The sequence below is a fragment of the Giraffa tippelskirchi genome, chromosome 4 (genome assembly GCF_054371585.1).
Source record: "Giraffa tippelskirchi isolate mGirTip1 chromosome 4, T2T-mGirTip1v1.2.pri, whole genome shotgun sequence".
In the NCBI taxonomy this organism is placed as follows: Eukaryota; Metazoa; Chordata; class Mammalia; order Artiodactyla; family Giraffidae; genus Giraffa; species Giraffa tippelskirchi.
Window position 1 is genome coordinate 198,364,174 of NC_137278.1, and position 25,899 is coordinate 198,390,072.

The following is a 25,899-nucleotide window of genomic DNA, read 5'->3' on the forward strand; positions in this document are numbered from 1 at the left end:
CGGCCGGCGCTCCAGCCGACTACGGCTACCAGGCTGGGTCAAAAGGCATCTTCTCGGCCATCTGCGCAGGCGCCAAACGGGAACGGAAGGGGCGGGTCCGAGGGTGGGGTGCACTGTGGCTGACAAGAGCGCGTAGGAAACGGCCGGAAGGGCTTGAGGGTTGTGTGGGTTGTGAGGAAGACAGGGAGGAAGACAGGGAGGAAGAGGGAAAAAGCGAGGAGTCTTGAGATCGGAGTTCCATCTCTGGAGCTGACCGTAAAGACGACGTCGGAGTATAGAGGAACCTAAAGTTCAGGGTAAACCTGGGGAAGCAACTCAGCTTCCCCAACTCTCAGTTCATCGCTCCCTGAAAGTGTCCGTTGGGGCGGCGCTCGAGCCCTGGAAGCTTTTCCAGGAGAGAACCGGGGCCCAGAGGACTGGAGGGGGAGGGGACGCGGAGAGAAAAGGTGAGGGAGAGAAATACACGTGAGGAAGGATGCGTTCGTGGAGTCCGAAGAGCAGGTTCCGTCCCCCGGGCCCTTGGCTCTTGCTGTTCCCTTTTCCTGGGGCGTGTCACGAGCTCACGTCTCTGCTCGTGGGTGGCCTCGGAGACGACTTCTCTGACGTGTTGTATCATTCCACCTGTGTTTTAAGTACTATGATTTATCAAAGCCCTTATGTCACCACCCGACATGAATCCAGGGATATTTAACTTGGACTCTGACCCAGGAGGGGGCTTCCGGAAGTCTGTGAACTTCCCGCAATGTCCTGTAAAAGTTAGTAGGGCTTCCCCGGTGGCTCAGCGGTATAGAGAATCCGCCTGCAATGCAGGAGACGTGTAAGAGACACAGGTTTGATCCCTGGGTTGGAGAAGCTCCCCTGGAGGAGGAAAGGGTAACCTACTCCAGTATTCTTGCCTGGAGAATCCCCATGGATAGAGAATCATGATGGGTTACAATCCATGGGGTCGCAAAGTCGGACACGACAGATGGTTCGCACACGCCATCTGCACATTTTTCTAGGAAGAAACTCAAGATGGCTCTCTCTAGAACAACGGGTGTGTAATATTCTTTTAATTGTGGATCCTTGGGAGTTTGCATTGTTCCAGAAAGTAGTATCTAGAGCTTGCCAAAATTGTAGAAAGAGAAGATGAAGACTTGTGTTTTTAAATCCTTTCTTCGTGGCAGCCTCTCAAGATCCCAGAATAAGATCAGCGATCAGCAACATGTCCTGAGACATCTACCTAGGGCATATCAGCAAACAAGGTCCTTTGGGGGAATCTTTCCAGACTTGGTCGTTTCTTCAGTGCTTTGTATTTTCAGGAAGAAAGGAGCGTGCCTTGCTAGGATGAACAAAGGACATGTAGTGAGTGGAAGTGGCTTGTTACTAGGTTTGCAAGGTTGGTTGGTCCCACTTTGCCTCACCCCCACCACTTACTGACCTGTCATCTACCAAGTGAATTGGAAGAGGAAAGTTAACTTGATTATATCAAAGATGTTTCCTAATGCTGCACTCTTATATTTCGTGGCCTCATCCTGTGTTCACTCAGCACTTAACATTTTGCTAATATTTGATTTTGGAGTCCATATGAATAGAAACAGTTTCCTGGTTCTGGTAAATTGACAGATCCCACTGTCAGTCACAATCCTAACACCTGTGTACTATTGTCAACTATGTTTCATCTCCAAGTCAAACAGTGCCTTGTATGCTCAATACTAGTTTCAAGGTGGCATGATACTGTTGAAAGAGCATCGATTTAAAAATCAGAATATTAGAACCCAGTTCTAGCCTACCAGGTATGTGTGGTGAACTGGGTGAGGTTCTACACCTGGCTCCCTGGATGGGAGGGGTGTTTGGGGGAGAATGGATACATGTATATGTATGGCTGAGTCCCTTCACTATTCACCTGAAACTATCACAATGTTAATCGGCTATACCCCAATACAAAATGTTCTTGGTGTTAAGAAAATAAAAATTAAAAAAATATTCTGCATCTGGCGAACAGACAAAAGAACACCTGTCCTGTTTCCTCAAAACGTTACTGTGAGGATCAGATGACATGGATGTGAAGGTGCCTTGTCAGCTGCAAAGTGTCATACCTGTGTACATGCATTGTTTACATACCACTCATGTATCAAGATCATAGACTGTTAGAGCTGGAAGGGATCTTAGTGCAGTGGTAAAGAATCCACCTACCAGTGCAGGAGATGCAAGAGACTCAGGTTCAATCCCTGGGTTGGAAAGATCCCCTGGAGGAGGAAAGGGCAACCCACTCCAGTATCCTGGCCAGGAAAATCCCATGGACAGAGGAGCCTGGGCGGACTATAGTTGATGGGGTCGCAAAGAGTTGGACGTGACTAAGCATCTGAACGCACACACAAGATAACAATGTCAGAGCTGGAAGGGTTCTTAAGAGATCAACAAACCCAATTTCTTTTAAAGGTAAAGAAACTGAAACATAATATAAAAGGTCATCGATGCATAACCTTGTTGAAGGAAGCTTGTAATAAACCAGTAAGTCATTTTTAAATTCATTAACAATTTTAATCTTTATCCTGTAGCCTTGCTCAGAGAGTCATTAAGCATACCTAAGGTATTATAACATTCCAAAGAGAATGTACGACTAACAAAGTCTCCTGAAGCCTAGAAATTTGACAACTAAATGCTCTTGGTCCAATTAATCTCAGTACTGTTTCTCAGGTCGAGAGTTGTAATGCTACTGTATCTCTGACCTCAGATTTATTATAACCCAGAGGTGGTCAGTTTAGGCAAACTATCTCAGAATTTGTTTTTTTTTTAATGAAAGAGGCTTATAATTAAGAGTCCAAACTGAATCCCACAGAATGAAATGATTCCATGGGCTTTGCATAAAAAATTTAGTAGACCCTCAGTTCTTTTTTCTCTGCACCCATCTGGATGTGATAATACCTAATACTTATTGTTCTTTTTAGTGGAATCCCTTGGCATAAACTATGCATACCCCTCTCCTATATGTGTGTGCTCAGTCATGTCCAACTCTTTGTGACTCCATGGATTGTAACCTGCCAGACTCCTTTGTCCATGGGATTTCCCAGGCAAGAAAACTGGAGTGAGTTGCCATTCTCTTCTCCAGGGGATCTTCCCGATGCAGGGACAGAGCCTGGGTCTTCTGCATTGGCCAGTGGAGTCTTTACCACTGAGCCAACTTGGGAAACCCCTTCTCCCTCCCATATTCCCTACCAAAAATTAGACCCTTAAACAAGAAAATCAATCTGGAGAAAGCAAGCCCAGTTCTTCCAAACTAAGCATCAGGGCCTTGCAGTGTATCTTCACCCCTCCCCTTGTCTGATGATCACTCAATTTCTGGCAGTGTCACCACTGTTGCTATAGAAGCAGTGATATCACCAGCTGTGATTCTGATGTCACTCTCCAGTCCCAGCAAGGGGGAGGTACATGGAAGGCTGGGGGAGGAAACAAGATCTTGAGCTGAGCACAAACATCCCAGCATCTTCACTGACTTTAAAAGTATCTTCTGGAGTCTTCTGTGGTCACTCTTCCAGTGCTGCAGAGGTAGGAGATCCCACTGGACTGACGAGACAGCCTGTTTTCTGAACTTCTGTGGTTAAAACGGAGAATTCAGTGACAAGGAATGGGTAACTCTTTAACATTCAACCTCACCTCCCTCTTGTCCCAGTTAATGTCACGTCAGAATCTTCTGGAAATAAATGAGCCGCTCCTTCAGCACGACGATAGTAAATGGTAGCTACCTACCATCTTTGCTGCTAAAGTTTTAATGTTGTCTATCTAGATGGACTAGATCTCCTTGGCCATACTTTTGGAGACATGAGGGCATCTGCTTTTCAATTTCATGGTGTGACTGGAAGCTTGACTACCTGCTGACTTCCTATTCATATGTGGGCTATTCCAAAACTTGGGGGTGGGGTAGATTTTTTTTGTCTGTTTTACTGTTTGATTTTTTCCAGCGCTCTAATAGCAAAATCAGATTCGTATTGCTCTGAGTCCGAATTCTCATCCGCTTTAATCCTCTCACTCTTATTTCTGACTCCTTGGCTAGATAACAGAGAACTGGGGCGAGGCAGAATATATATAGCTATGTGGAGAAACCATCTGTACTAACGGGCAATGGAGAGAGAAGTTATTAACAAGGGGAAGTGAAAATATAGGAAATCCACAGGAAAGCTTTACACTGAATAGTACCGCTGAGAAAAAGAGACACACAGACTCACAGTCTTCTAATCCTTAATTTAAACAAAATCGCATGAGGCTGATTTCATCAACAGCTAAATTTATGGAGTGTCTACTGTATGCCTCGCATTTAGAGAAAGGGAATGAGAGAGGAAAATAAAACATATTAGAATATATTTTTCCTTTTTAAAATTAGTAATAAAAAGTGGTCGAGTAAATTTCAAAACTTCATCAGATTCATAACTCTGCAAAAGCTTCACATACACTGCCTGTAATTTGAGTATTTCTGCGAGCTTAGCAACCTTGAGTAAACAGGAGCTCTTGCTTATGATGAACACAGGAAACATGTCCTGAGATGGAACTGGGGTCCGGGATACAGCTCCATAACCAAGCCCCTCTATTATTTATGCCTCCCTGGCTGGCGTTCATGGTTTGCGCTCCTCAGTTATCACTGAGATGATAATCACACTGACATTTTAAAGGAACAGTTTAGGTCAGTCCTTCTATTGTTCCATTGGGTCCCCCTATTGGCCATAAGAAAAATTCTTAGCTTCCATAAGGTTAACCTGAAGAGCTGTAAATATTTCATTGAATATATCGATTGGTTTTAATAGTCCCTTTATGGGTGTCAGTTTCCTTATCTTTAAAATGAGAACATTAACAATAAATGATTCCCAAGGTCCATTTATCTTCACACTGTGTATAGTAAGCCTTCTTTCCTCATCAAATTTAATAGATAACAGAAAGCGTCATTTGTCTCATTCAATTTCCATTCTAATTGCAGGATATTACCCACTTTGAAGTTAAAAAATGGATGAATCCATTCATTAACTCCTTTAATCTCTAGATTTTCCTTCTCTCTTTTCCATTTCATTATGAGACATGTATACATATTTAGAAGTCTGAATGCCACTACCATCAAAAGGCATTTAAGTACCTTGTTATATATGCTATTATCCAGAACAATTTAAGGAATTTAAAGTCTAAAAGAAACTTCATGGATGCAAACAAACATGCAGAGGATATAGAAAATAGAATAAAAACCTCAAGATATGTGTAAGTGGAAGTGTTTGCTGAATCTATGTAACTAGTAAGTGTGAGAGAAGTATAAGAGCACTTTTGAGATAATTGATTCATTTTTATTATTGGGATAGGAGATCCGTTAATAAATCATTGGATAAATATTTATACCTTCAGTAAGTCTCTGGGGTAAGCATGTTCTTAAAAGGAGTCAAGCTTTGTGAAAGCCTTACCACCCTAGCAAACTTGAGCAAGTCATTTCTATTTTCTCAGATTCTCCAGTTTAAGAAAGAAAGAAAAATTGAGCTATCCAGAATTAGCAATAGGCAGTATTCATATATTTACTCTTTCAGCAGGCAATTATAAGAAAGATAATTGATCTGGAAGCTGGTTTTAATTGTGAATTCCCTTTGTCACAGAAGGACTCATTTCTTCTGAGTCCTCAGAGGAGAACTTACAAAGTGATGTGAGATCCACAAACTTAGGGCACTTACTCTCCATTCTAGCTACTGAACTTCTGACTTCCGATTCAAGCCAAGTTTGAGATTAGGCTAAAAACTTTCAGTGTCCTTGTTGTTAAGTAAGTCTGTCTGCCAATGATTGGAAAGTGAAGAATAACAATAGTCATTTCAGAAATAATTGGTCAGATGATAAAACCTTTGTTGTCACGTAGGAACCATGAGACTGCAAGAATGGTATCTGTACTTTGAACGTGAATATCATTTTGTGCTCAACATTTGCATATCATATGTGAAAAATAATAGGTCAAAATCATTTGGTAATGAGAACAGTAAAGTTCATAGGTAATATTAGTCATTTTTATTTGTGTCTTTCCATTGCAGATTCCTTATATTTCATGGAAGGAGGGGTAGGTAAACTTAGGAATAGTGAAGACAACAAGAAATTAATCCAGAGCTTTCCTCATATCTCAGAACCTGTCCTCAGTAAGAGTAAGTGACCACACAACTTCCCTACTTTCTGTTCTTTGTTTTCATCCCTGCTTTTTAATTGTGCTGTGTAGCCTAATAGGGCTTTCCAGGTGGCGCTAGTGGTAAAGAATCCACCTGCCAATGCAGGAGACACGAGATGCGGGTTCAATCCCTGAGTCAGGAAGATCCCCTGGAGGAGGGCATGGCAACCCACTCCAGTGTTCTAGCCTGGGAAATCCCACGGACAGAGAAGCCTGGTGGGCTGAAGTCCATGGGGTTGCAGAGTCAGACACGACTGAGCAACTGAGCATGTAGCTTAAATCAGTAGATCCTATTGACATCGTCATGTTCCATTAGAAGTCATTCATTAAGATGAAATGTAAATCGGAGATTAAGAGACTTGCACTGTCAACAGTCTAGGCAACCTGTTTCTAAGTCTTTTGTTTCTTCATGGTGATGATGCAAACGTATGAATATTTACATAAAACAATGAGCTTCTGAGAGACAACACAAGGTTTAACTTCATAGGCAGTAAAAACTTCATTGTTAGGGGTTTAAAAAAAAACATTAAAATAAGGTACCAATAAGCTTACAAAATCTCAGAAAAAAAATGTTTTAAAGAATAAACAATTGTATTTCTGGAGCTGGCAAGTCTGTTGCAGAGAGGATCTCTCCATATAAGCCCAGAGATTTTCAATTCTAGGTGTCCGTTAGAATCACCCAAGGAGCTTTTAAGAAATTTAAGGCTAGGACTTCCCTAGTGGTCCAGTGGCCAAGATTCTAGGCTCCCAATACAGGGGGCCTGGGTTTGATCCCTGGCCAGGGAACTAGATCACACATGCAGCAGCTAAGACCTGGTGTGTGTGTACACACTCAGTCGCCTCAGTCGTGTCTGACTCTTTGTGACCCCATGGACTGTATCCCTCCAGGCTCCTCTGTCCATGGGATTCTCCAGGCAAGAACACTGTAGTGGGTTGCTATTCGCTCCTCCAGGAGATCTTCCGACCCAGGGATTGAACACATGTCTCCTGTTGCTCCTGCATTGGCAGGGAGATTCTTTACCACTGAGTTACCTAGGAAACCCAAGACCTGGTGCAGTAAAATAAATATTATAAAGAAAAAAGAAACTTTTATCCACTTGTTTCCACACCCTAAAACCAATGAAATGAGGTTCTCTGAGGATTAGTCTCTTAGATTTGGTATTTTAAAATAGTTGATTCAGGGTTTTTAAGCAAGATCCTTCTAAGGTCTAATCACAATGAAAAACCCATGGCTTATTCAAGGAATCTATTGTATCACAGTGTTAGGAAGAATAAAAGAAGCTCTTTCCCCAGATCAGTGACCTAAGTTAGGGAATGAGGTATAAAAACAAGTCCACATCCTTTTGGGAGCATGAGCAGGTAGCTCTTAAAAGATCTTATATTTTCTTTTTAATAATTACCTATAATGTTTTGTGGAACAAAAATAATAAACCCACTTATTGCTGTTGTTCAGTCACTCAGTCTTGTCCCACTCTTTACGACCCCATGGACTGTAGCCCACCAGGCTCCTCCATCCGTGGGATTTCCCAGGCAAAAATACCAGAGTGGGTTGCCATTTCCTTCCCCAGGGGATCTTCCCAATCCAGGAATTGAACCTAATTTTTTTTTTCCACTGAGCCACCTGGAAACCCACATATAAATAAGTTTAAATTGTATATAATCTGTGTTTGAGTTGTGTTGGTTTTGTTTGTGGGGGAGATGTCTACCCTCTACAAAGCCCTTTAAAGCGAATATTTCCAATTAACCAGAAATTCAATCACGAATAATGCTCCATTTATTTCAAGCAATTATTTATACAACATAATTTCAAAAAAACCCCATAATTTCACTGTTTAAAAAAATTTAGGATAAGCTTTTGGACTTTATTTTGACAGAATTTTAAGCCAGTGTATTTGTTAAAATATATATATATAAATATGTGTGTCTATTCACAAAGATGTTTTGGGGGCACTGAGGAGAAAAAATTGGCCATCTCATTCCACCTTGCTTATTGAGAAAATAGGCTTGAGCAACACTTAACAACAAAAGAAAGGAAACTTCAGTGAGGAAACCTGATAATGGAATTCTGACTTGACAAAAGAGGGCAAAGAGAAGCTTCTCATACTTGTAGGTTATCAGTGGGCAAGTATGATAATTAGTCACATTTCCAAGAACTATCAGATAAGATGCGGTGTTGCAGAAAGTCAATGAGACTAAGCCCACAGTCTAATCCCCCATGGATTAGGGGATTGGTGCTCACTGGGGAGATGAAGTAGTGAAAGCAATAAGCATAAGCAATTATTTCAAGAAAAATGACTACAAATAAGAGAGAAACAGTAGCTAGAGGAAGGCTTGGGATGGAAGAATACATGTAAAATGAAGATCAGCTTTCTGGAAGACCAGGTAGATAGATGGTGGTGCCACGACAGAAATTAGGGAATAGAGCAAAGAGTAAGGAGGGTTATGAAAAAACCAACATCAGCCAGGACATAACTCCCTCCAAGACCCTTTGGATGGTGTATAAGACATCTCCCTTCTCCTGCCATCCAGAAGTTTGGTGGAACCATGGAGGCTGAGAATTCCCCCAGGACTTTTGGCTAACTGGAAGAGGGATTATTCTTAAGGCAGCCATCCTAGATTTACTGCTAATATAAGTAAGTTAGTGCTCTAGAAATCAAATTACAATGAAGCCTACATTACTTAGAAAAGTTGGTGGGGCAAGATCAGAGAGGGAAAAGTCAATTAATTCTATTTTGATCAAATTGAGCTTTGAGCATATACTGAAAATCCAAGATGTGAAAGGGTGGTCAAGCCAGGACACAGAATATGCTCATATTCGTTCACAAGTGAATCTGTATTAAGCACCTCTAACGGAAGCAGAATATATTAAGAAGAGGTGGCAAGAATACACAGAAGAACTGTACAAAAAAGATCTTTACAACCCGGATAATCATGATGGTGTGATCACTCACCTAGAGCCCGACATCCTGGAATGTGAAGTCAAGTGGGCCTTAGAAAGCATCACTACGAACAAAGCTAGTGGAGGTGATGGAATTCCAGTTGAGTTCTTTCAAATCCTAAAAGATGATGCTGTGAAAGTGCTGCGCTCAACATGCCAGCAAATTTGGAAAACTCAGCAGTGGCCACAGGACTGGAAAAGGTCAGTTTTTATTCCAATCCTAAAGAAAGACAATGCCAAAGAATGCTCAAACTACCGCACAATTGCACTCATCTCACATGCTAGTAAAGTAATGCTCAAAATTCTCCAAGCCAGGCTTCAGCAATACGTGAACCGTGAACTTCCAGATGTTCAAGCTGGTTTTAGAAAAGGCAGAGGAACCAGAGATCAAATTGCCAACATCTGCTGGATCATTGAAAAAGCAAGAGAGTTCCAGAAAAACATGTCTTTCTGCTTTATTGACTATGCCAAAGCCTTTGACTGTGTGGATCACAATAAACTGTGGAAAATTCTGAAAGAGATGGGAATACCAGACCATCTGACCTGTGTCTTGAGAAACCTGTATTCAGGTCAGGAAGCAACAGTTAGAACTGGACATGGAACAACAGACTGGTTCCAAATAGGAAAAGGAGTATGTCAAGGCTGTATTTTGTCACCCTGCTTATTTAACTTCTATGCAGAGTACATCACGAGAAACGCTGGGCTGGAAGAAGCACAAGCTGGAATCAAGATTGTGGGGAGAAATATCAATAACCTCAGATATGCAGATGACACCACCCTTATGGCAGAAAGTGAAAAAGAACTAAAGAGCCTCTTGATGAAAGTGAGAGAGGAGAGTGAAAAAGTTGGCTTAAAGCTCAACATTCAGAAAACTAAGATCATGGCATCTGGTCCCATCACTTCATGGGAAATAGATGGGGAAACAGTGGAAACAGTGTCAGACTTTATTTTTGGGGGCTCCAAAATCACTGCAGATGGTGATTGCAGCCATGAAATTAAAAGGCGCTTACTCCTTGGAAGGAAGGTTATGACCAACCTAGATAGCATATTTAAAAGCAGAGACATTACTTTGCCAACAAAGGTCTGTCTAGTCAAGGCTATGGTTTCTCCAGTAGTCATGTATGGATGTGAGAGTTGGACTGTGAAGAAAGCTTAGTGCCGCAGAATTGATGCTTTTGAACTGTGGTGTTGGAGAAGACTCTTGAGAGTCCCTTGGACTGCAAGGAGATCCAACCAGTCCATCCTAGGGGAGATCAGTCCTGGTTGTTCATTGGAAGGACTCATGTTGAAGCTGAAACTCCAATACTTTGGCCACCTCATGCGAAGAGTTGACTCATTGGAAAAGACCCTAATGCTGGGAAGGATTGGGGGCAGGAGGAGAAGGGGACGACAGAGGATGAGATGGTTGGATGGCATCATCGACTCAATGGACATGGGTTTGGGTAGACTCCGAGAGTTGGTGATGGACAGGGAGGCCTGACATGCTGCAATTCATGGGGTCGCAGAAAGTCAGACATGACTGAGCAACTGAACTGAATTGAACTGAGAAGACACCAGCCTCTGGCCTCACAGTAGAGATACATATTCTGAGGAAATCTTTCTGTGGTTTGCAGCTGAGAATGCAGAGGTCCAGAGTTAAGTGGGTCTGAAGTAACTCTCAGGACAGATCTCTGTGGAGAGGATCACTCCTACTTTCCTCATCTCAGTCATTTGTCTTATTACTTCTCACTTCCACGAAGCTAGGCCTTTTGATGATCCTTCTCCTTTTTTTCTACTTCCAGATGTCGGATAGGGTTGACTGGTTACAAAGCCAAAATGGAGTATGCAAAGTTGACGTCTATTCCCCCGGAGACAGCCAACCCCAAGACTGGAAAATGGTAAGGGTCGGTCTCCTTATAAATACGGAGTTAGGAATATGTGGAGTGCCATTAAGAGTAGCTGTTTTCTCTCCGCCGCCACCTCTTTTTTTTCCTTCGTATTTTTGGCCACGCTGCATGCAGCATGGGGTCGCAAAGAGTCGGGCACAACTGAGCGACTAAGCAACAACAACAACAAGCAGGTTTATTATTTTGTTATGTGAAATGTTATGGGTAATTACCAGAAAGAATTAGTTCCCTAATCAGGTATCAAACCCATGCCCCTGCAGTGGAAGTACAGTATCTTACCCACTGGACTGCCAGGGAAGTCCCACCACCTCTTATTTTTGAAGATGAAATTCTTGGGGGGAAAATGAACTCCTTTAGAACAAAAAGTTCCATGTATAATTTTGGGGGGTAAAAAGTCCTATAATATGATGCTTAATAGGAGAAATATGCCACGGTTAATGAAAGAGAAACCATGTATAACAGTTGTAAAACTTCAGGCTTCTAACAGAAAGAGACTCAAACAGAAATGTTCTCAAAGTTTATAGATGCGTAGGATGCCTCAAAATTCTCAGAATTATAAACTCTCATCTAAGTGATATTGTTGCTCTGCCTTCATCCTTCAACAAACATTTATTCCACACTTACTTAGTATTAGACACTGTTAAGTCAGAGTCCCGTCAGAAAAGGGAAACCACATCAGTAATTTAATACTAAAAAACTACTCAGTAGGAGATATTTAACTAAGTTAACTACTAAAAGCTGTGAAAGAGGACTCTAATAAGAGATCCAGATGCAGGGAATGCAGAAAGCAGCTACTACCCCTAGACTGAAAGAGTGAATGAGAAAGAAAGTTTAGGCTCACAAAGTCCCCTTGCCCTCAACCAAGGCTACTTCAGATCCCCTTGGAGAGCATGCCCTGTAGCAGGACAGCAACCTGCATCCCAGTGGTGCTCAAGACACTTGCCAAAGGGCACAGGTGGCCAGAAGGCAAGCCCCTCCCTCCTGTGGTGACCAGGTAGCGCCCCTCCAGTGCCCTCTGCCAACAAAGCCAGCCACCCAATGAGAAATGTTTAAAGGGTCCAGCTCCAGAGTCACAAAGCAAGACCAAAAAGGGTAGACTTGGACTTGAGAGACAGTAATGAATGATTGGCACAGACTCTGTGCTGAGTCTTAGGATCAGAGATAGAAAACTAAACTCACTTGTCCAGAGATTAAAGAACCCTTCTCCTTCTAACTGGGTGCAAAGTTCCAAATTGATTTGAGCCTTAAGATGAGCAAAAAATACTTAGCCAAGTAGATTTTCTGTTGTCTCTCACCAACAGAGAATAGATCTCTATAAACCACTAATCCATTAAAGAAATCACCAAGTGGTGAGATAATAAAACCAAAATTCTCAAGTATTGCTGCCACCAATGATTGTTGGCAGTGGAAGGACCTAAATGAAAACCAAAAACAAAATTAGTAGAGAGGAAAATTAAAATGGTGCCTAAAACACCATCTCTGGGGGGCCAAGAAAGGACACACTGGGTACAATACTCTCATGAAGACCTTCACCTCTGTTAGGCAAATTTGTTGGACATCTTGACAAAGATTTGCAAAACTGTTAAAAGATCATTTTCAGAGAAAGGTGAAATAATGACTCTCTGATGAACATATAATAGACTCACGTGAAAGATTTTATTTAAATCATTAATGAGATTTTATTTAATTCATTAATGGTGCAGTTCTAAGGAGAGTCCAAAAAAAAGACATGTATGTAGATCAGGAATTTTGGAATGAACTGTGCAAATGGAGGAAAACCTGACCTCTTACAAAGTGGGAGAGAAAGTCAGTAATTCTTTCCTGGTCAGAATTAACACGTGTGTAGACAAGAATTATACTGCACTGCTAACAGTTATCTATAGTTTCCAGAGTAATCAGCTATTTCCAAGAGAATCAGAATCAGAAAACATGGAGGAGTATGCTATAGACAGTGTATAGTGTTCTACTAGAGTACAAATTCCCTTATAGTAGCTATTATTCAAATTAGGAGAACAATTTAGAGGACTTTGAACCAAGTTCTGTGGCCCATAAGCAGCTTAAACCAGGCTGTAGAGGTCCAGCTGCTTTTGTCTTCTTCCCAAGTCATCCAGACATTACAGTAGACTGTTGACTGTAGGGGTGGAGAGTGCCAATTTCAGAGTCTGAACTGTATTTGAATCCTGGCCCCTATCATGTGCTAGCTGTGAGATGCTATATATATATGTGTGTGTGTGTATATATATATATATATGGATTCCCAGGTGGTGCTAGTGGTAAAGAACCCGCCTGCTAATGCAGGAGATGTAAGAGACCTGAGTTCAATCCCTGGGTCAGAAAGATCCCCTGGAGGAGGAAATGGCCACCCACTCCAATATTCTTGCCTGGAGAATCCCATGGACAGGAGCCTGGAGGGCTACAGACCTTAGGGTCGTAAAGAGTCGGACAAGACTGAAGTGACTTAACACTTAGTGCATATATATGTGCACACACACACACACACACACACACACACACACACACATACATCCTCTCCCTTTTGAAGTTTCTTCACACACACACACACACATACATCCTCTCCCTTTTGAAGTTTCTTCCCTTTCAGGTCACCACAGAGCATTAAGTCGAGTTCCCTGTGCTGTATAGTTATGTTCCCATCAGTTGTCTATTTTACACATAGTATCAATAGCGTATATGCGTCAATCTCAATCTCCCAATTCCTCCCAACTCTCCCTTTCCCCTTTTAAAATACCTAGTTATTCTTTAAAGATGAGTACTTCTGGTCATCCTCAGAGAGATGTAACTCCAATAGTTACAGTGATCCCTTACATTTGATGGTAAATAGGACACTTCCACATGCATTCTTATTTTAGCCTATGTTCAAGTGAAGATTATAAATTAGGTCAGCATATAACCGTGTGCATATGCTGAGCACAGCTAGCATCCACCAAAGAATCGGCATTCACTCAAAACTAATAAATTGTCCCACAGATACTAATTCCTCAGTTACAAATCAGATTCTTAGCCTAAAGCATGCCCAGTACTCCACTGGAAGCCATTGAGCATATAAAGATTGTGCTTGTGTAGCCCGGCAAAGTGATTAATTATGCACCACTGTCCTTGAATTTTCTGATATCTTGAAAACTATACTTGTAATGAAAGTGAAAGTGTTAGTCACTCAGTCGTGTCCAACTCTTTGTGACCCCATGGACTGTACCCTGCCAGACTTTTCTGTCCACAGGATTCTCCAAGCAAGAATACTGGAGTGGGTTGCCATTCCCTTCTCCAAGGGAATCTCCCTGACTCAGGGATTAAACCCGGGTCTCCATTATTGCAGGCAGATTCTTTGCTGTCTGAGCCACCAAGGAAGCCCTATACTTGTCATAAGAGACCTAAATAAAACAGATCAACCATAAAAATAGTAATAACAATACATGAAAAATCTGATTTAGTGCAAATTCGAACTCTGTAGCCAATGAGGGTCTGATCTGAAGGGTCTATGTTGATAGAGGTGACACAGTGCAGTGGCACAGAGCAGGGGCCCAGGAGTCACTGCTCCAGTTGGAACTCCTCCTCCATCAGTGATTAGCTGTGTAACCTCTGGTAAGTAACTAACTCAATCCCTCAGTTCTTCAATTTCCTCTTCTGTTAAAATGTGGATAATAAGAAAGCTAGCATTTAAGTTCATTTCCAGGATAATATTGGCTTTCTAGGTGGCTCCATGGTAGTCTGCCTGCCAATGCAGGAGATGCAGGAGATGCAAGTTCAATCCCTGGGTTAGGAAGATCCCCTGGAGGAAGAAATGGCAACCCACTCCAAAAATCTTGCCTGGGAAATCCAGGCAGAGAAGCCTGGTGGGCTACAGTCCATGGGATTGTAGAGTCAGACATGACTGAGCACACACATGCACACACAGAATAATATTAATGAGGTGCTAGTTTTAAAGTACTCAGAACAGTGCCTGATATATAGTAGGTGGTGGTGGTGGTTTAGTCAGTCAGTCATGTCCAACTCTTGCGACCCCATGGACTGTAGACCCCCAGGCTCCTCTGTCCATGGGATTTCCCAGGCAAGATTACTGAAGTGGGTTGCCATTTTCTTCTCCAGGGGATCTTCCCGACCCAGGGGTTGAACTCCGGTCTCCTGCATTGCAGGTGGATTCTTTACTGACTGAGCCACTAGGGAAGCCTGGTATATAGTAAGCACTCAGTAAATATTGCTTCCAGCTGTTGAGTTGATGGAGGAGTTGAGACATGAGAAGGGGTAATCATTTTTGTGACTGCTTTTTGAGGTTGTCCTGAATATCCTGTGTCTTTACTTTGTTATAGTCGGATGAATCCTTGTCTATTTTTAAGGAAGCCTCACACGATCCCATCAGAGTGCTCAGCTGGCTCCGCAGAGACCTGGAAAAAAGCACAGCAGGATTCCAAGACGTTAGGTTCAAGCCCGGAGAATCATCACACGGCAGGGAAATGGTCAGCCCAGGAGACCCACGCAAAGGTTTCTGCATGGACTATTACAACACCACCTCCAGGGGCAGTCCAGGGAGGCTGCATTTTGAGATGAGTCACAGAGAGAACCCATACCAGGGCCCCAGCACCCACACCGGCAACGGGAGCTCCATAGATGAAGTCTCCTTCTACGCCAACCGCCTCACGAATCTTGTCATCGCCATGGCCCGCAAGGAGATTAACGAGAGGATTGATGGCTCTGAGAACAGGTGTGTCCACCAGTCAGTGTACATGGGGGATGAGCCCCCACCCAACAAGAGCCTGAGCAAGGTGGCATCGGAGCTGGTGAATGAGACCGTCACTGCGTGCTCCAAAAATACCCCATCAGATAAGGCTCCGGGCTCTGGTGACAGAGCCTCGGGGACATTACAGAGTCCCCCAAATTTAAAATACAAAAGCACTTTGAAGATCAAGGAGAGCACCAAGGGAGGCAGGGGTCCAGATGACAGACCTGGCTCTAAGAAGTCTTTCTTCTACAAGGAAGTGTTCGAATCTCGTAACGCGGGTGATGCCAAAGAGGGAGGAAGGACCTTACCAGCGGAGAGAAAGATGTTCAGAGGGCAGGAAAGGCCTGATGACTTCACAGCTTCTGTCAGTCAAGGGATCATGACCTACGCCAACAGCGTGGTGTCCGACATGATGGTCTCCATCATGAAGACACTGAAGATCCAGGTGAAGGACACGACCATTGCCACCATCGTGCTGAAGAAGGTCCTGATCAAGCATGCCAAAGAGGTGGTCTCAGACCTCATCGACTCCTTCATGAAGAACCTCCACAATGTCACAGGGACCCTCATGACGGACACAGACTTTGTCTCGGCCGTGAAAAGAAGCTTATTCTCTCACGGAAGCCAGAAGGCCACAGACATCATGGACGCCATGCTGGGGAAACTCCACTCGGTGATATTTGCCAAGAAACCCCCTGAGACAGTCAGGAAAACCAAGGATAAGTCTGAAGGTTACTCCCTCATCTCTATGAAAGAGATGGGTGACCCTAGACACCGAAACGTCAACTTCGCCCGCATGAAATCGGAAGGTAGAGTGAGGGAGAAAGTATGCACCCCCACGCCCAAACCTGAGAAGGAGAAGTCCTGTGTGGAAACTCTGGGGGAACACATTATCAAAGAGGGGCTGACCCTGTGGCACAAGAGCCAGCAGAAGGAAGGCATATCTTCATGCTTCCAGGGCTCACCCTTTGTAGCTCCCAACAGACAGTACAAACCTGAGCCGGACTTTCCCCTGGGGTTCCCTTTTGACCCCTGCAACTTCAGCCTCCCTATGCAGTGCTCAGAAAAACCTGAGAATTTTATGTGCGACTCAAACTCCTGGGCCAAGGACCTGATTGTGTCTGCCTTACTTCTGATCCAGTACCACCTGGCCCAGGGAGGAAGCATGGATGCACAGAGCTTCCTCGAAGCCGCTGGCACCTCCAACCTGTGTCCCACTAAGTCCCCGGCCGTTTCCAATGAGCCTACCCTCCAGTCTCCCCAAGTGGGAGCTGACCCAGAAGAACTGGAGAAGAAAGACCTAATGAGCGTTTTCTTCAACTTTATCCGGAACTTGCTCAGTGAGACCATTTTTAAGAGAGATCATAGCTGTGATCCCAAGGCAACCAAGGAAGACAACAGTCCCCAGTGTGAAAGACCCGTAACCCCTTCTCCCACCAAATTAAATGAATGTGATGAGCCTGGGGGTGCTTTTGCGGGGCTCACCAAGATGGTGGTTAACCAGCTTGACGGCCACATGAACGGGCAGCTGGTAGAACATCTGGTGGACTCAGTGATGAAGTTGTGTCTCATCATTGCCAAGTCCTGCGACTCTCCATTGGCAGAACTGGGAGACGACAAGTCTGGGGATGCCAGCAGGCCGACGTCAGCCTTCCCAGAGAGTTTATATGAGTGTTTGTCCACCAAGGGCACAGGGACGGCAGAGACGCTCCTGCAGAATGCCTATCAGGCTATCCACAGCGAACTGAGGGGTCTATCAGCACAGCCCCCCGAAGGGTGTGCAGCACCCAAAGTGATTGTCAGCAACCACAACCTGACCGACACGGTGCAGAACAAGCAGCTCCAAGCCGTTCTTCAGTGGGTAGCTGCCTCTGAGCTCAACGTCCCTATTCTGTACTTTGCCGGTGACGACGAAGGAATCCAGGAGAAGGTAAGGCAGTAGAGTCAGGGGTTTGCGGAAGATTGATTAGGGTTAATTAGGATTTTAAGTGCTTTTTCTTTCTAAATGGGAAGATAGCCCCAAGAAGGGTAGGATGGAAACAGTAAACATTCGAAGCTCAAAACTCATAGCAGGCACAATGGGTAAATTAAAACTAGATTTTGCCCAATAAGAGGTGTGTCAAAGGGAAAACAAGATATAAGTTTTTTTCTCTTTTTTTCTGTGTATCTGGATGGGAATGCACAAATAAGGAGCCTCCAAGTGAGTTGGTGAAAGAATCAGAGTAAGTTCTGGGCTCAGACTGAACTCTGGGTAGGACAGCTTTGCCCAAAGAATGAGAAGGAGACGCTGGGAAGCATCCCAGGGATGTGTTGGCTGGGGGCAAAGAGTCTAGATTCATGGTGTTTTCAAGCCTATCATAACTCTCCTTGCTGGTGATCTAGGAGCCATTGGGGATTTGAAGGGATTCAATAAATAGCATCCCTCTTCCCCTCATCCTAAGTTCTGAATCAGTTGATAAGACTAAAGAACAAGGCAGAGAGAAAATAAGCTTATTACTGTTCTTACTGATAAAGGTAAGTGTGCTTTCTACCTCCTTTCTTCTCCCAATTTAGGCCTCAGAACTGCTCATGGAAGGGAAATTTTGAGTCTAGGAAGCTTTTGTTTACGTAGTTGGTGCTCCATGCTAATGTGGGGGAATTAAGAGACCATCCCCACAATATACACAGTCTCTCTCTCTTTTTCTCTCTCAGGGTTTTTTTTTTTTTTTTTCAATATTACTTCCTCTCAATTAAGAGAAGTGGAACAATGGCAATTACCAATTAAGTAATAGGAGGTGGCACCAGAGGCTGCAGTTATTATAACAAGCATCCATCTTCTTAGAAGATATGGAGGAAGAGGCTTTCTCCATTTGATGCTTGGGGTTAGTAGCCCTTGTTAACTGGGTTGCTTGGTTTATCTGATGACCAGGAAGACACAGGACTGTACTGCACACAGAATAGGCTACACTCAGCCTAAACGAGAAACTGTCTCTCCCATCGACTTGCTCCTCTTGCAGCAACAGTACTCTGTAGACTTGCTCCTTGCATGTCTGTGCACCGACAGTGTTGGCAAGTGCAGAACCTCAGGCTCCACTCCTGACCTACTGAATCAGAACCTTTAGCAAAACCCCCAGTTGATCTGTGTGCCTGTTCCACGTTGGGCCAGAGGACAGAACACGGAGATCCAGTCTTAGATTTATCCCTAAGAGTACTTGCTTGGCAAGTTCTGTCTGTTCATAGTTTTTCCAGTCTGTAAAATGAAGTATTTTGTGTGTATGTGCTTAGTCACTCAGTTGTTTCTGACTCTTTGAGACTCCATGGACTCTAGCCTGCCAGGCTCCTCTGTCCATGGGATTCTCTAGGCAAGAATACTGGATCTCCCTAACCCTGGGATTGAACCCAGGTCTCCTGCATGGCAGGCAGATTCTTTATTCTCTGAACCACCAAATTATTTTGGTAAGTTGCAATTAGCACAGGAGCCAATATTCAGGAAAGCTTTAGACTGATGAAAAAAATCAAAAAGAAGCATAGCTTTCACACGTACAGTGTGTGAAACAGGCTTTGTTCTGACACCATCTTTTAAGTCAACCACATCCTATGTAACAATCATAATACATTCTGGTTTTAGATTATTTTGAATTAGAATGTCTATGATACAATTCTCTAGAATGAGACAATAGACTTGCAGGCTTCCTTCTACACACACACACACATTTTCTTAAAGGAAAAGAGTGGGAAACATGGGCAAGAGTACATGCAAATGTCACATAATGAGTAGATTTGTTCTGAGCAGCAGCATATTTTTAAAAAGAGTTGGATGGAGTATACATCAGAGAAACTATGTAAATGAGTTGCGATTATTTTTGGAAAGAGATTTAATTAATATAGGCGACTATTTTCATGCTAATGCTGGTGATTAAATCTGGTAATACCAGCATATCCACGAGCCCAATTCCTTTAAACAAATTTGTATCCATTTAAAAAAATTGTTGGTCACGCCCTGCAGCATGTGGGATCATGGTTCCCTGGCCAGGGATGGAACTCAGGCCCCCTGTACTGACAGTGAGGAGTCTTAACCATTGGACCTTCATGGAAGTGTCTGTATCCATTTTTGTTAGGTAATGTGTGCATACTTCAAAATCCAAAGGCACACAAAAAAAGATGCACGATTAAAATTAAGGACTTTTTCTCATTTTTATCTCCCCATTCCATTGCCCTCCCTGCAGAAAACCATTCTGATCAATTTCTTGTTTATGCAGCATACAAGTTAATATGTATTTGTTGTTCAGTCACTAAGTTGTGTCTGAATCTTTGCAACCCCACGGACTGTAGCCCACCAGGCTCCTCTGTCCCTGGGGTTTCCCAGGTAGGAATACTGGAACGGGTTGCCATTTCCTTCTCCAATGTGCACCAATTTGCACACCTATTAAAATAAAATGAGAACACCTGTTTCCCACATAGTAACTAACCTACGGTCCATGCCAAACTTTTGATCTTTGCCAAGTGTTGCCTTACTTTGCACTTATCTTTTCTGGAATGAGGGTGAATATCTTTTCATGTGTTTTAAAGCCATTTTTGCTTTTAAAAAATATTTATTTGGCTGCACTGAGCCCTTTCTGTGCACTTTTAGTTGTGGCATGTGGAATCTAGTTCATAGACAAGGAATCGAACCCAGGTTCACTGCCTTGGGAGCTCAGTGTCTTAGCCACTGGGCCACCAGGGAAGTTCCTAAGAGCCATTTTTTAATTCCTTTTTCATGGATGAATCATTTGTTTGTAACCTCTGCCCTTTTTTTCTGCTAGGTTGTTGGTATTTTTCTTATGGATCTGTGAGAGTTTTACATATACAAGGAAAAGAGCCTTTGTGATATTACATATGATTTTTTAATCATTTAACTTTTGATTGGTATTTTGTTTTGTTGTTTTTGCCATGAAGAATTATTTTAAATGTTTATGTAGTCAAATATGATAGTTTATCTTTTATTTTTCCTAGATTTTGTGTCGTATTTTGGAAAACATTCTCCACTACAAGATAGTAACAAAACTTCCCCATGCGTGTGTTCTTCTAGTACAATTATGATATTTTAAAAAAATATTTAAGGCTTTGATCCATTTTGAATTCATTTTTATACAAGATATGACATAGGGATTCAATCTTATTTTTTTCCAGATACCTGTATGTCTTTGTTTTTTCCCTAAGCTTTCTGTTCTGTTCCATTGAGTCATTCATCTGTTCTTACTGGCTTAATACTATTTTAATAGCATATTGCTTTAATTATTGTAATTCTGTCATATGTCTTAATATCTGATAGGACTAGAGACTCCTTATTTCTCTGTCTCAGAATTTTCTAGGCTATGTTTCTCAGTTTCACCCCCAGCCACTGGTAACCATCAACCTGCTTTCTGTCATTACAGATTTGCCTTTCATTTTAGAAAATAATGGAGTCATAAAGTATGTAGCCTTTTACATCAGGCTCTCCACAATTAGCATAAGGTTTTAGAGGTTTATCCATGTTGCAGTATGTATCAACAGTTCATTCCTTTTATTGCTGAATAGAATTTCATTGTATATGTTTTCTCTATTGACTCACCAATTAATAGACATTAGGGTTGTTTCCGTTATTTTGCTATTATGATTAATGCCTCTATGAACAATCACATACAAGTCTTTGTGTGGATATACATTTTCACTTCTCTTGGGTGACAAAGAATGTAACTGCTGCATTTTATGGTAAGTATAATTTCTTAAGAAACTGTTCAACTGTTTTTCAAAGAGGCTGTACCATTTTATATTCCCACCAGCAATTTTGTTGATTTCAATTTCTCCATATCCTCATCAACATTATTCTGTTCTGTTTTTAATTATAGCTGTTATAGTGGTTTCTGATTGTGGATTTAATTTGACATACATACATTAAAATGACTAAAGATGTTGAGCATCTTTTTATGTGCTGATTAGCCATTCATAAATGATCTTTGGTGAGTTGTCTATGTAAATTGTAAATCTTTTGCCTGTACTTTGACTGGGTTGTTAGAAAGTTACAAGAATTCTTGATGTATTCTGGATAGAAGTGCTTCACCAGATATATATGTGTTGCAAATACTTTCTCAGTCTGGAGCTTGTTTTTTACTTAATGAAGTGTTTCAAAGAGTAGAAGTTCTTAACGATGACATCTAGTTTAGTTTTTACCTTCATTGCTTGTGCTTGCAATGTCTTATCAAATAAATCTTTGCCTAACTCCACTGTCCTCTACTGGAGGCCGTTTTGCCCCTAAGGGACATTTGGCAATGCCTGGAGACGTATTTTGTTATCACAGCTGGGAAAGGAGGGGAGTCTAGCAGGGAGAGGCCAAGTGAAAGGGAAAGCGTTAGTCACTCAGTCTTTGTCCAACTGTTTGCGACCCCATAGGCAAGAACACTGGAGTAGGTTGCCATTTCCTTCTCCAGGAGATCTTCCCAACCCAGGGATTGAACAGTTAGTTATCTTTAGTCTGCTTTTCCTTTTTGCTTTTCCTTTTATTGTCTTCTTTTGGATTATTTTTAAACATTTTTCAGTGTTCCACTTTAATCTATCTGTTGTGTTTTGCGATCTCTTTGTGTAGTTTTTTAGTGGTTTCTCTGGGTACCACAATCCACATACTTAACTTGTCAGAGACCACTTAGGCTAGAATGTGGAAATCTTCCTGCCCTATGGGGCCCTTCACCTTTCTGCCTGAGGCTGCCATTATTTTATATAATTAGCTGCCTAAAATCTATTTAATTTTATTGCCTAAAATCCTTAGGCGATATTATTTTTGCTTTCAACCATCAAAAATATTTTAAAGAATGGAGGCAAATCGTTTATCATTTATCCTGAGATTTTTACCATTTCTGTTGTTGTTAGTTTGCTCCTCATGTTCCCAGTTTCCTTCTGATACCATTTTCCTTTTGTGCAAGGAAACAGAATGCATTTTTCTGACGATAAATTCTCTTAAATTAATCTGAAATTTTATTTGACCTTCATTCCTGAGGCATATGTTTGCTGGACGTAGAATTCTGGTTTGACAGTTCTTTTCTTTTAGTGCTTAAAAAGCGCAGTTTCACTCCTCTGTCCTCTGTGGTTTTTGATGACAAATCCGCTGTCATTGGCATTGTTGTTCCCTTATGTATAATGTGCCATTTGTCACTGGCCGCTTTTAGATCTCTTCGTCTTTTTCTTTCAGTTCAGTTCAGTCGCTCAGTCATGTCTGACTCTTTGTGACCCCATGAACTGCAGCACGCCAGGCCTCCCTGTCCATCACCAACTCCCAGAGTTTACCCAAACTCATGTCCACTGAGTCGGTGATGCCATCCAACCATCTCATCCTCTGTCATCCCCTTCTCCTCCTGCCCTCAATCTTTCCCAGCATCAGGGTCTTTTCAAATGAGTCAGCTCTTCACATCAGGTGGCTAAAGTATTAGTTTTCAGCAATTTGATGGTGATAGGTCTTGAAGTGAATTATGAGGGTTCATCATATTTCAAGTTCATTATGCTTCTTGGATTTGTCTGTATGTCTGTTAGCAAATTGGGGAAGCTTTTGTCCATTATTTCTTTAAATATATTTCTGCACTACCCTTTTTCTTCTCTAAGGACATAAATGTTAAACCCTCTGGAACTGTCCCACAGGCCCCTGAACTCTGCTTATTTTCTCAGTCTTTTTGAACGAGGCTTATTCTGTCTCTTACACTGTTCAATATGGTTAATTTCTATTGCTCTGTCTTTGGTTTTCCTGGGTTTCCTTATTAATCTCCATCTATTTAGTCTTCATTTTGGATTTGGTATTATTGTTTAGCTGTACAGTGACCATCTGAGGCTTCGTTCTGTCTCCTCTTTGCAGAGACTTGTCTTTCCATCTGTTTCAAGAGTATCCTTTTGCACTTCAGTCTCTGCCTAGGATTTCCCCTGAAAAAGCACCTGATATTTTCCCTGTTAATCTGCCCTTTGAACTTCTCATAGAGTCAGTTACAGAATGCACAAAATGGAAAGCTGGTTCATTTGTTGCCACACGGGTTCCAGATGAATGGCAATATATTGGGCTCATATGAGAATACTTGCTTGGGCTTTTCTCATTTTATGCTTGGGAAGAGGATTAAACATAGGGTTCAGAGACTTGGGTATGAGCAGTGCCTCCACTAATTTCTGGCACTGTATTACTGACAATTGTCACCTCTCCGGGCAATGTTTTCATGGGAGTTTAATGCATCTTTGAGTCACCATCCTGCTCTATCATCCCAGGGTTCTCTGGCCTACGGGGCTGAGAAAGCAGCACCTACATTGTCCTATGGCTCTTCTTCTCCTGTCTGTGTTGGTCTCCGGACGGTGATGGGAGCCCATTTCATGATGTTACAGTGAGCTTAAGAACTTCAGAATCCTTAGAAGGCGAGAACACCATTGACCAAACAGCCACTGGAAGCAGGAAGTTTTAGTCTTTGTGGGACATCTTCCATATCACGGACAGGGATTGTCATTTAAATGAAGGGCGATGGAACCCACTTTCTTTTGTCAGACAAGCCAGCAGGTGTCCCAGTTTTGGAAGTCGTCTCAGCATCTCCTTGGAGGCCCTCCTGCGGCCAGGGACCGCTCCCTGCTGTCTGGCCTTGAAGGGCCTGCCCGGCCCTCGGTGGGATGCTCTGCCTCGACTACCGCTTTCTTTCCCTCCCTCAGCTACTTCAGCTCTCAGCAGCCGCCGTCGAAAAGGGGCGCAGCGTAGGTGAGGTTCTACAGTCAGTGCTGCGGTACGAGAAGGAGCGACAGCTGGACGAGGCGGTGGGCAACGTTACACGGCTGCAGTTGCTGGACTGGCTGATGGTGAACCTGTGATGGCGGCCCGCCGCCGCCCCTCCTTCCCACAGTGGGTCCTGCCCTCGTCCCCTCCCTTCTTCCTCACTGCCGCGGCCCCCCTCTCCCGCCTCCTCACAGAGCCCCAACATTATCTTCATACCACTCACATCTAAGACACGTCATCGTGCGCTAGTCCCTGGATTTTGCAGATATTCTTGTCCATGCAAGCAAGGACGTAAAATAAAAATTACAAATAAATGGCTCCAAGTGTTTGGTTTCCTTGGGATCCAGTGGGACCAATGCCTGCATGCTAAATCACTCAGTCCAGTCCGATTCTTTGTCAATAGTGACTATGGCCAATTAAGTCTCTTCAAGGAGAATGTCCTTTATTATTTAACCTATCGCATGCATGCTAAGTCACTACAGTCATGTCTGACTCTTGCAACCACATATAGCCCACCAGGCTTCTCTGTCCATGGTATTTCCCAGGCAAGAATCCTGGAGTGGGTTGCCATTTCCTACTCCAGGGGACCTTCCCCATCTAGGGATCGAACCCACATCTTGCATGTCTCCTACGTTGGCAGGCAGGTTCTTTATTACTGGCGAGACCTCAGTCAATTCAGTCGCTCAGTCACGTCTGACTCTGCAACCCCATGGGCTGCAGCACATCAAGCCTCCCTGTCCATCACCAACTCCTGGAGTTTAGCTAAACTCATGTCCATTGAGTCGGTAATGCCATCCAACCATATCATCCTCTGTTTGTCCCCTTCTCCTCCAGCCTTCAATCTTTCCCAGCATTAGGGTCTTTTCCAGTGAGTCAGTTCAAGACCTGGGAAGCCCCAATGGGGCAACAAGGTGAAGCGGTCTCAGGAATGAAAAAGAGCCCAATGGCTAGCAGAGTAAAAGTACTGCCTGCCTGAGAGCCCAGCCACACGTTGGTGGGCCTGTTGTCTATGGAAACACACTTCCCATCGACCCATCAGTGACTTGTGACTTCCCTGCTTTAAAGGGGTTCCTAAATAAGCCACAGTTTGTCAAGAGTTATTTCAGCCCTTGGTAACCATGTACATATTTTTCAATATCCAATCTGAATACTTTAAATTAGGCTACCAGGACCTGGTTTCTTGTCCTATCTCCCCAGAACTGTCCATCTCACCTTTATCCTTGGTTGCAGACTCTCAGGGTCCAAAAAGGTCCAGAGGACCTGAGTTCGGCGGCCAGTCCTGTACCTCTCCAGCTAGAGGATGTGGGACAAGTCACCTGTTAGAACACTGCTCTGACTTAATGTCCATATCACCTCACTTTAGAAGCACTTTCTGAATTATATGTTGTCCAGCAATTTTACATTTTCCATCCTTCCTTCTAGAAACTTCCTCCTCCTCTGGTTTCTAGGTTTCCTATTTTTCTG

General features: G+C 42.9%; 1 protein-coding gene across 26 annotated transcripts; it reads left to right on the forward strand.

Moving 5' to 3' along the window:
* The first annotated feature begins 99 nt into the window (after positions 1 to 99).
* On the forward strand, positions 100 to 24,753 carry AKAP3 (A-kinase anchoring protein 3). Of its 26 annotated transcripts, none has more exons than XM_081593801.1 (6): positions 100 to 446; positions 1,167 to 1,775; positions 6,027 to 6,134; positions 10,874 to 10,969; positions 15,304 to 17,643; positions 24,375 to 24,753. In XM_081593801.1, the coding sequence occupies exons 4-6, from the start codon at positions 10,874 to 10,876 to the stop codon at positions 24,528 to 24,530; spliced, it is 2,592 nt and encodes an 863-aa protein (XP_081449927.1). In that variant the 5' UTR covers positions 100 to 446; positions 1,167 to 1,775; positions 6,027 to 6,134; the 3' UTR covers positions 24,531 to 24,753. The 26 variants fall into 26 exon arrangements, with proteins under 26 accessions (XP_081449927.1, XP_081449931.1, XP_081449941.1 ...); XM_081593805.1 differs by having other exon boundaries at positions 100 to 296; XM_081593815.1 differs by having other exon boundaries at positions 100 to 296; positions 15,331 to 17,643.
* Positions 24,754 to 25,899: the final 1,146 nt, after the last annotated feature.

Coding starts and splice junctions, on each gene's coding strand:
- AKAP3 (XM_081593801.1), top strand. CDS start 10,874: ATGTCGGATAGGGTTGACTGGTTACAAAGCCAAAATGGAGTATGCAAA. Junction 10,970..15,303: donor AACCCCAAGACTGGAAAATG/GTAAGGGTCGGT, acceptor ACTTTGTTATAG/TCGGATGAATCCTTGTCTAT. Junction 17,644..24,374: donor ACGAAGGAATCCAGGAGAAG/GTAAGGCAGTAG, acceptor TCCCTCCCTCAG/CTACTTCAGCTCTCAGCAGC.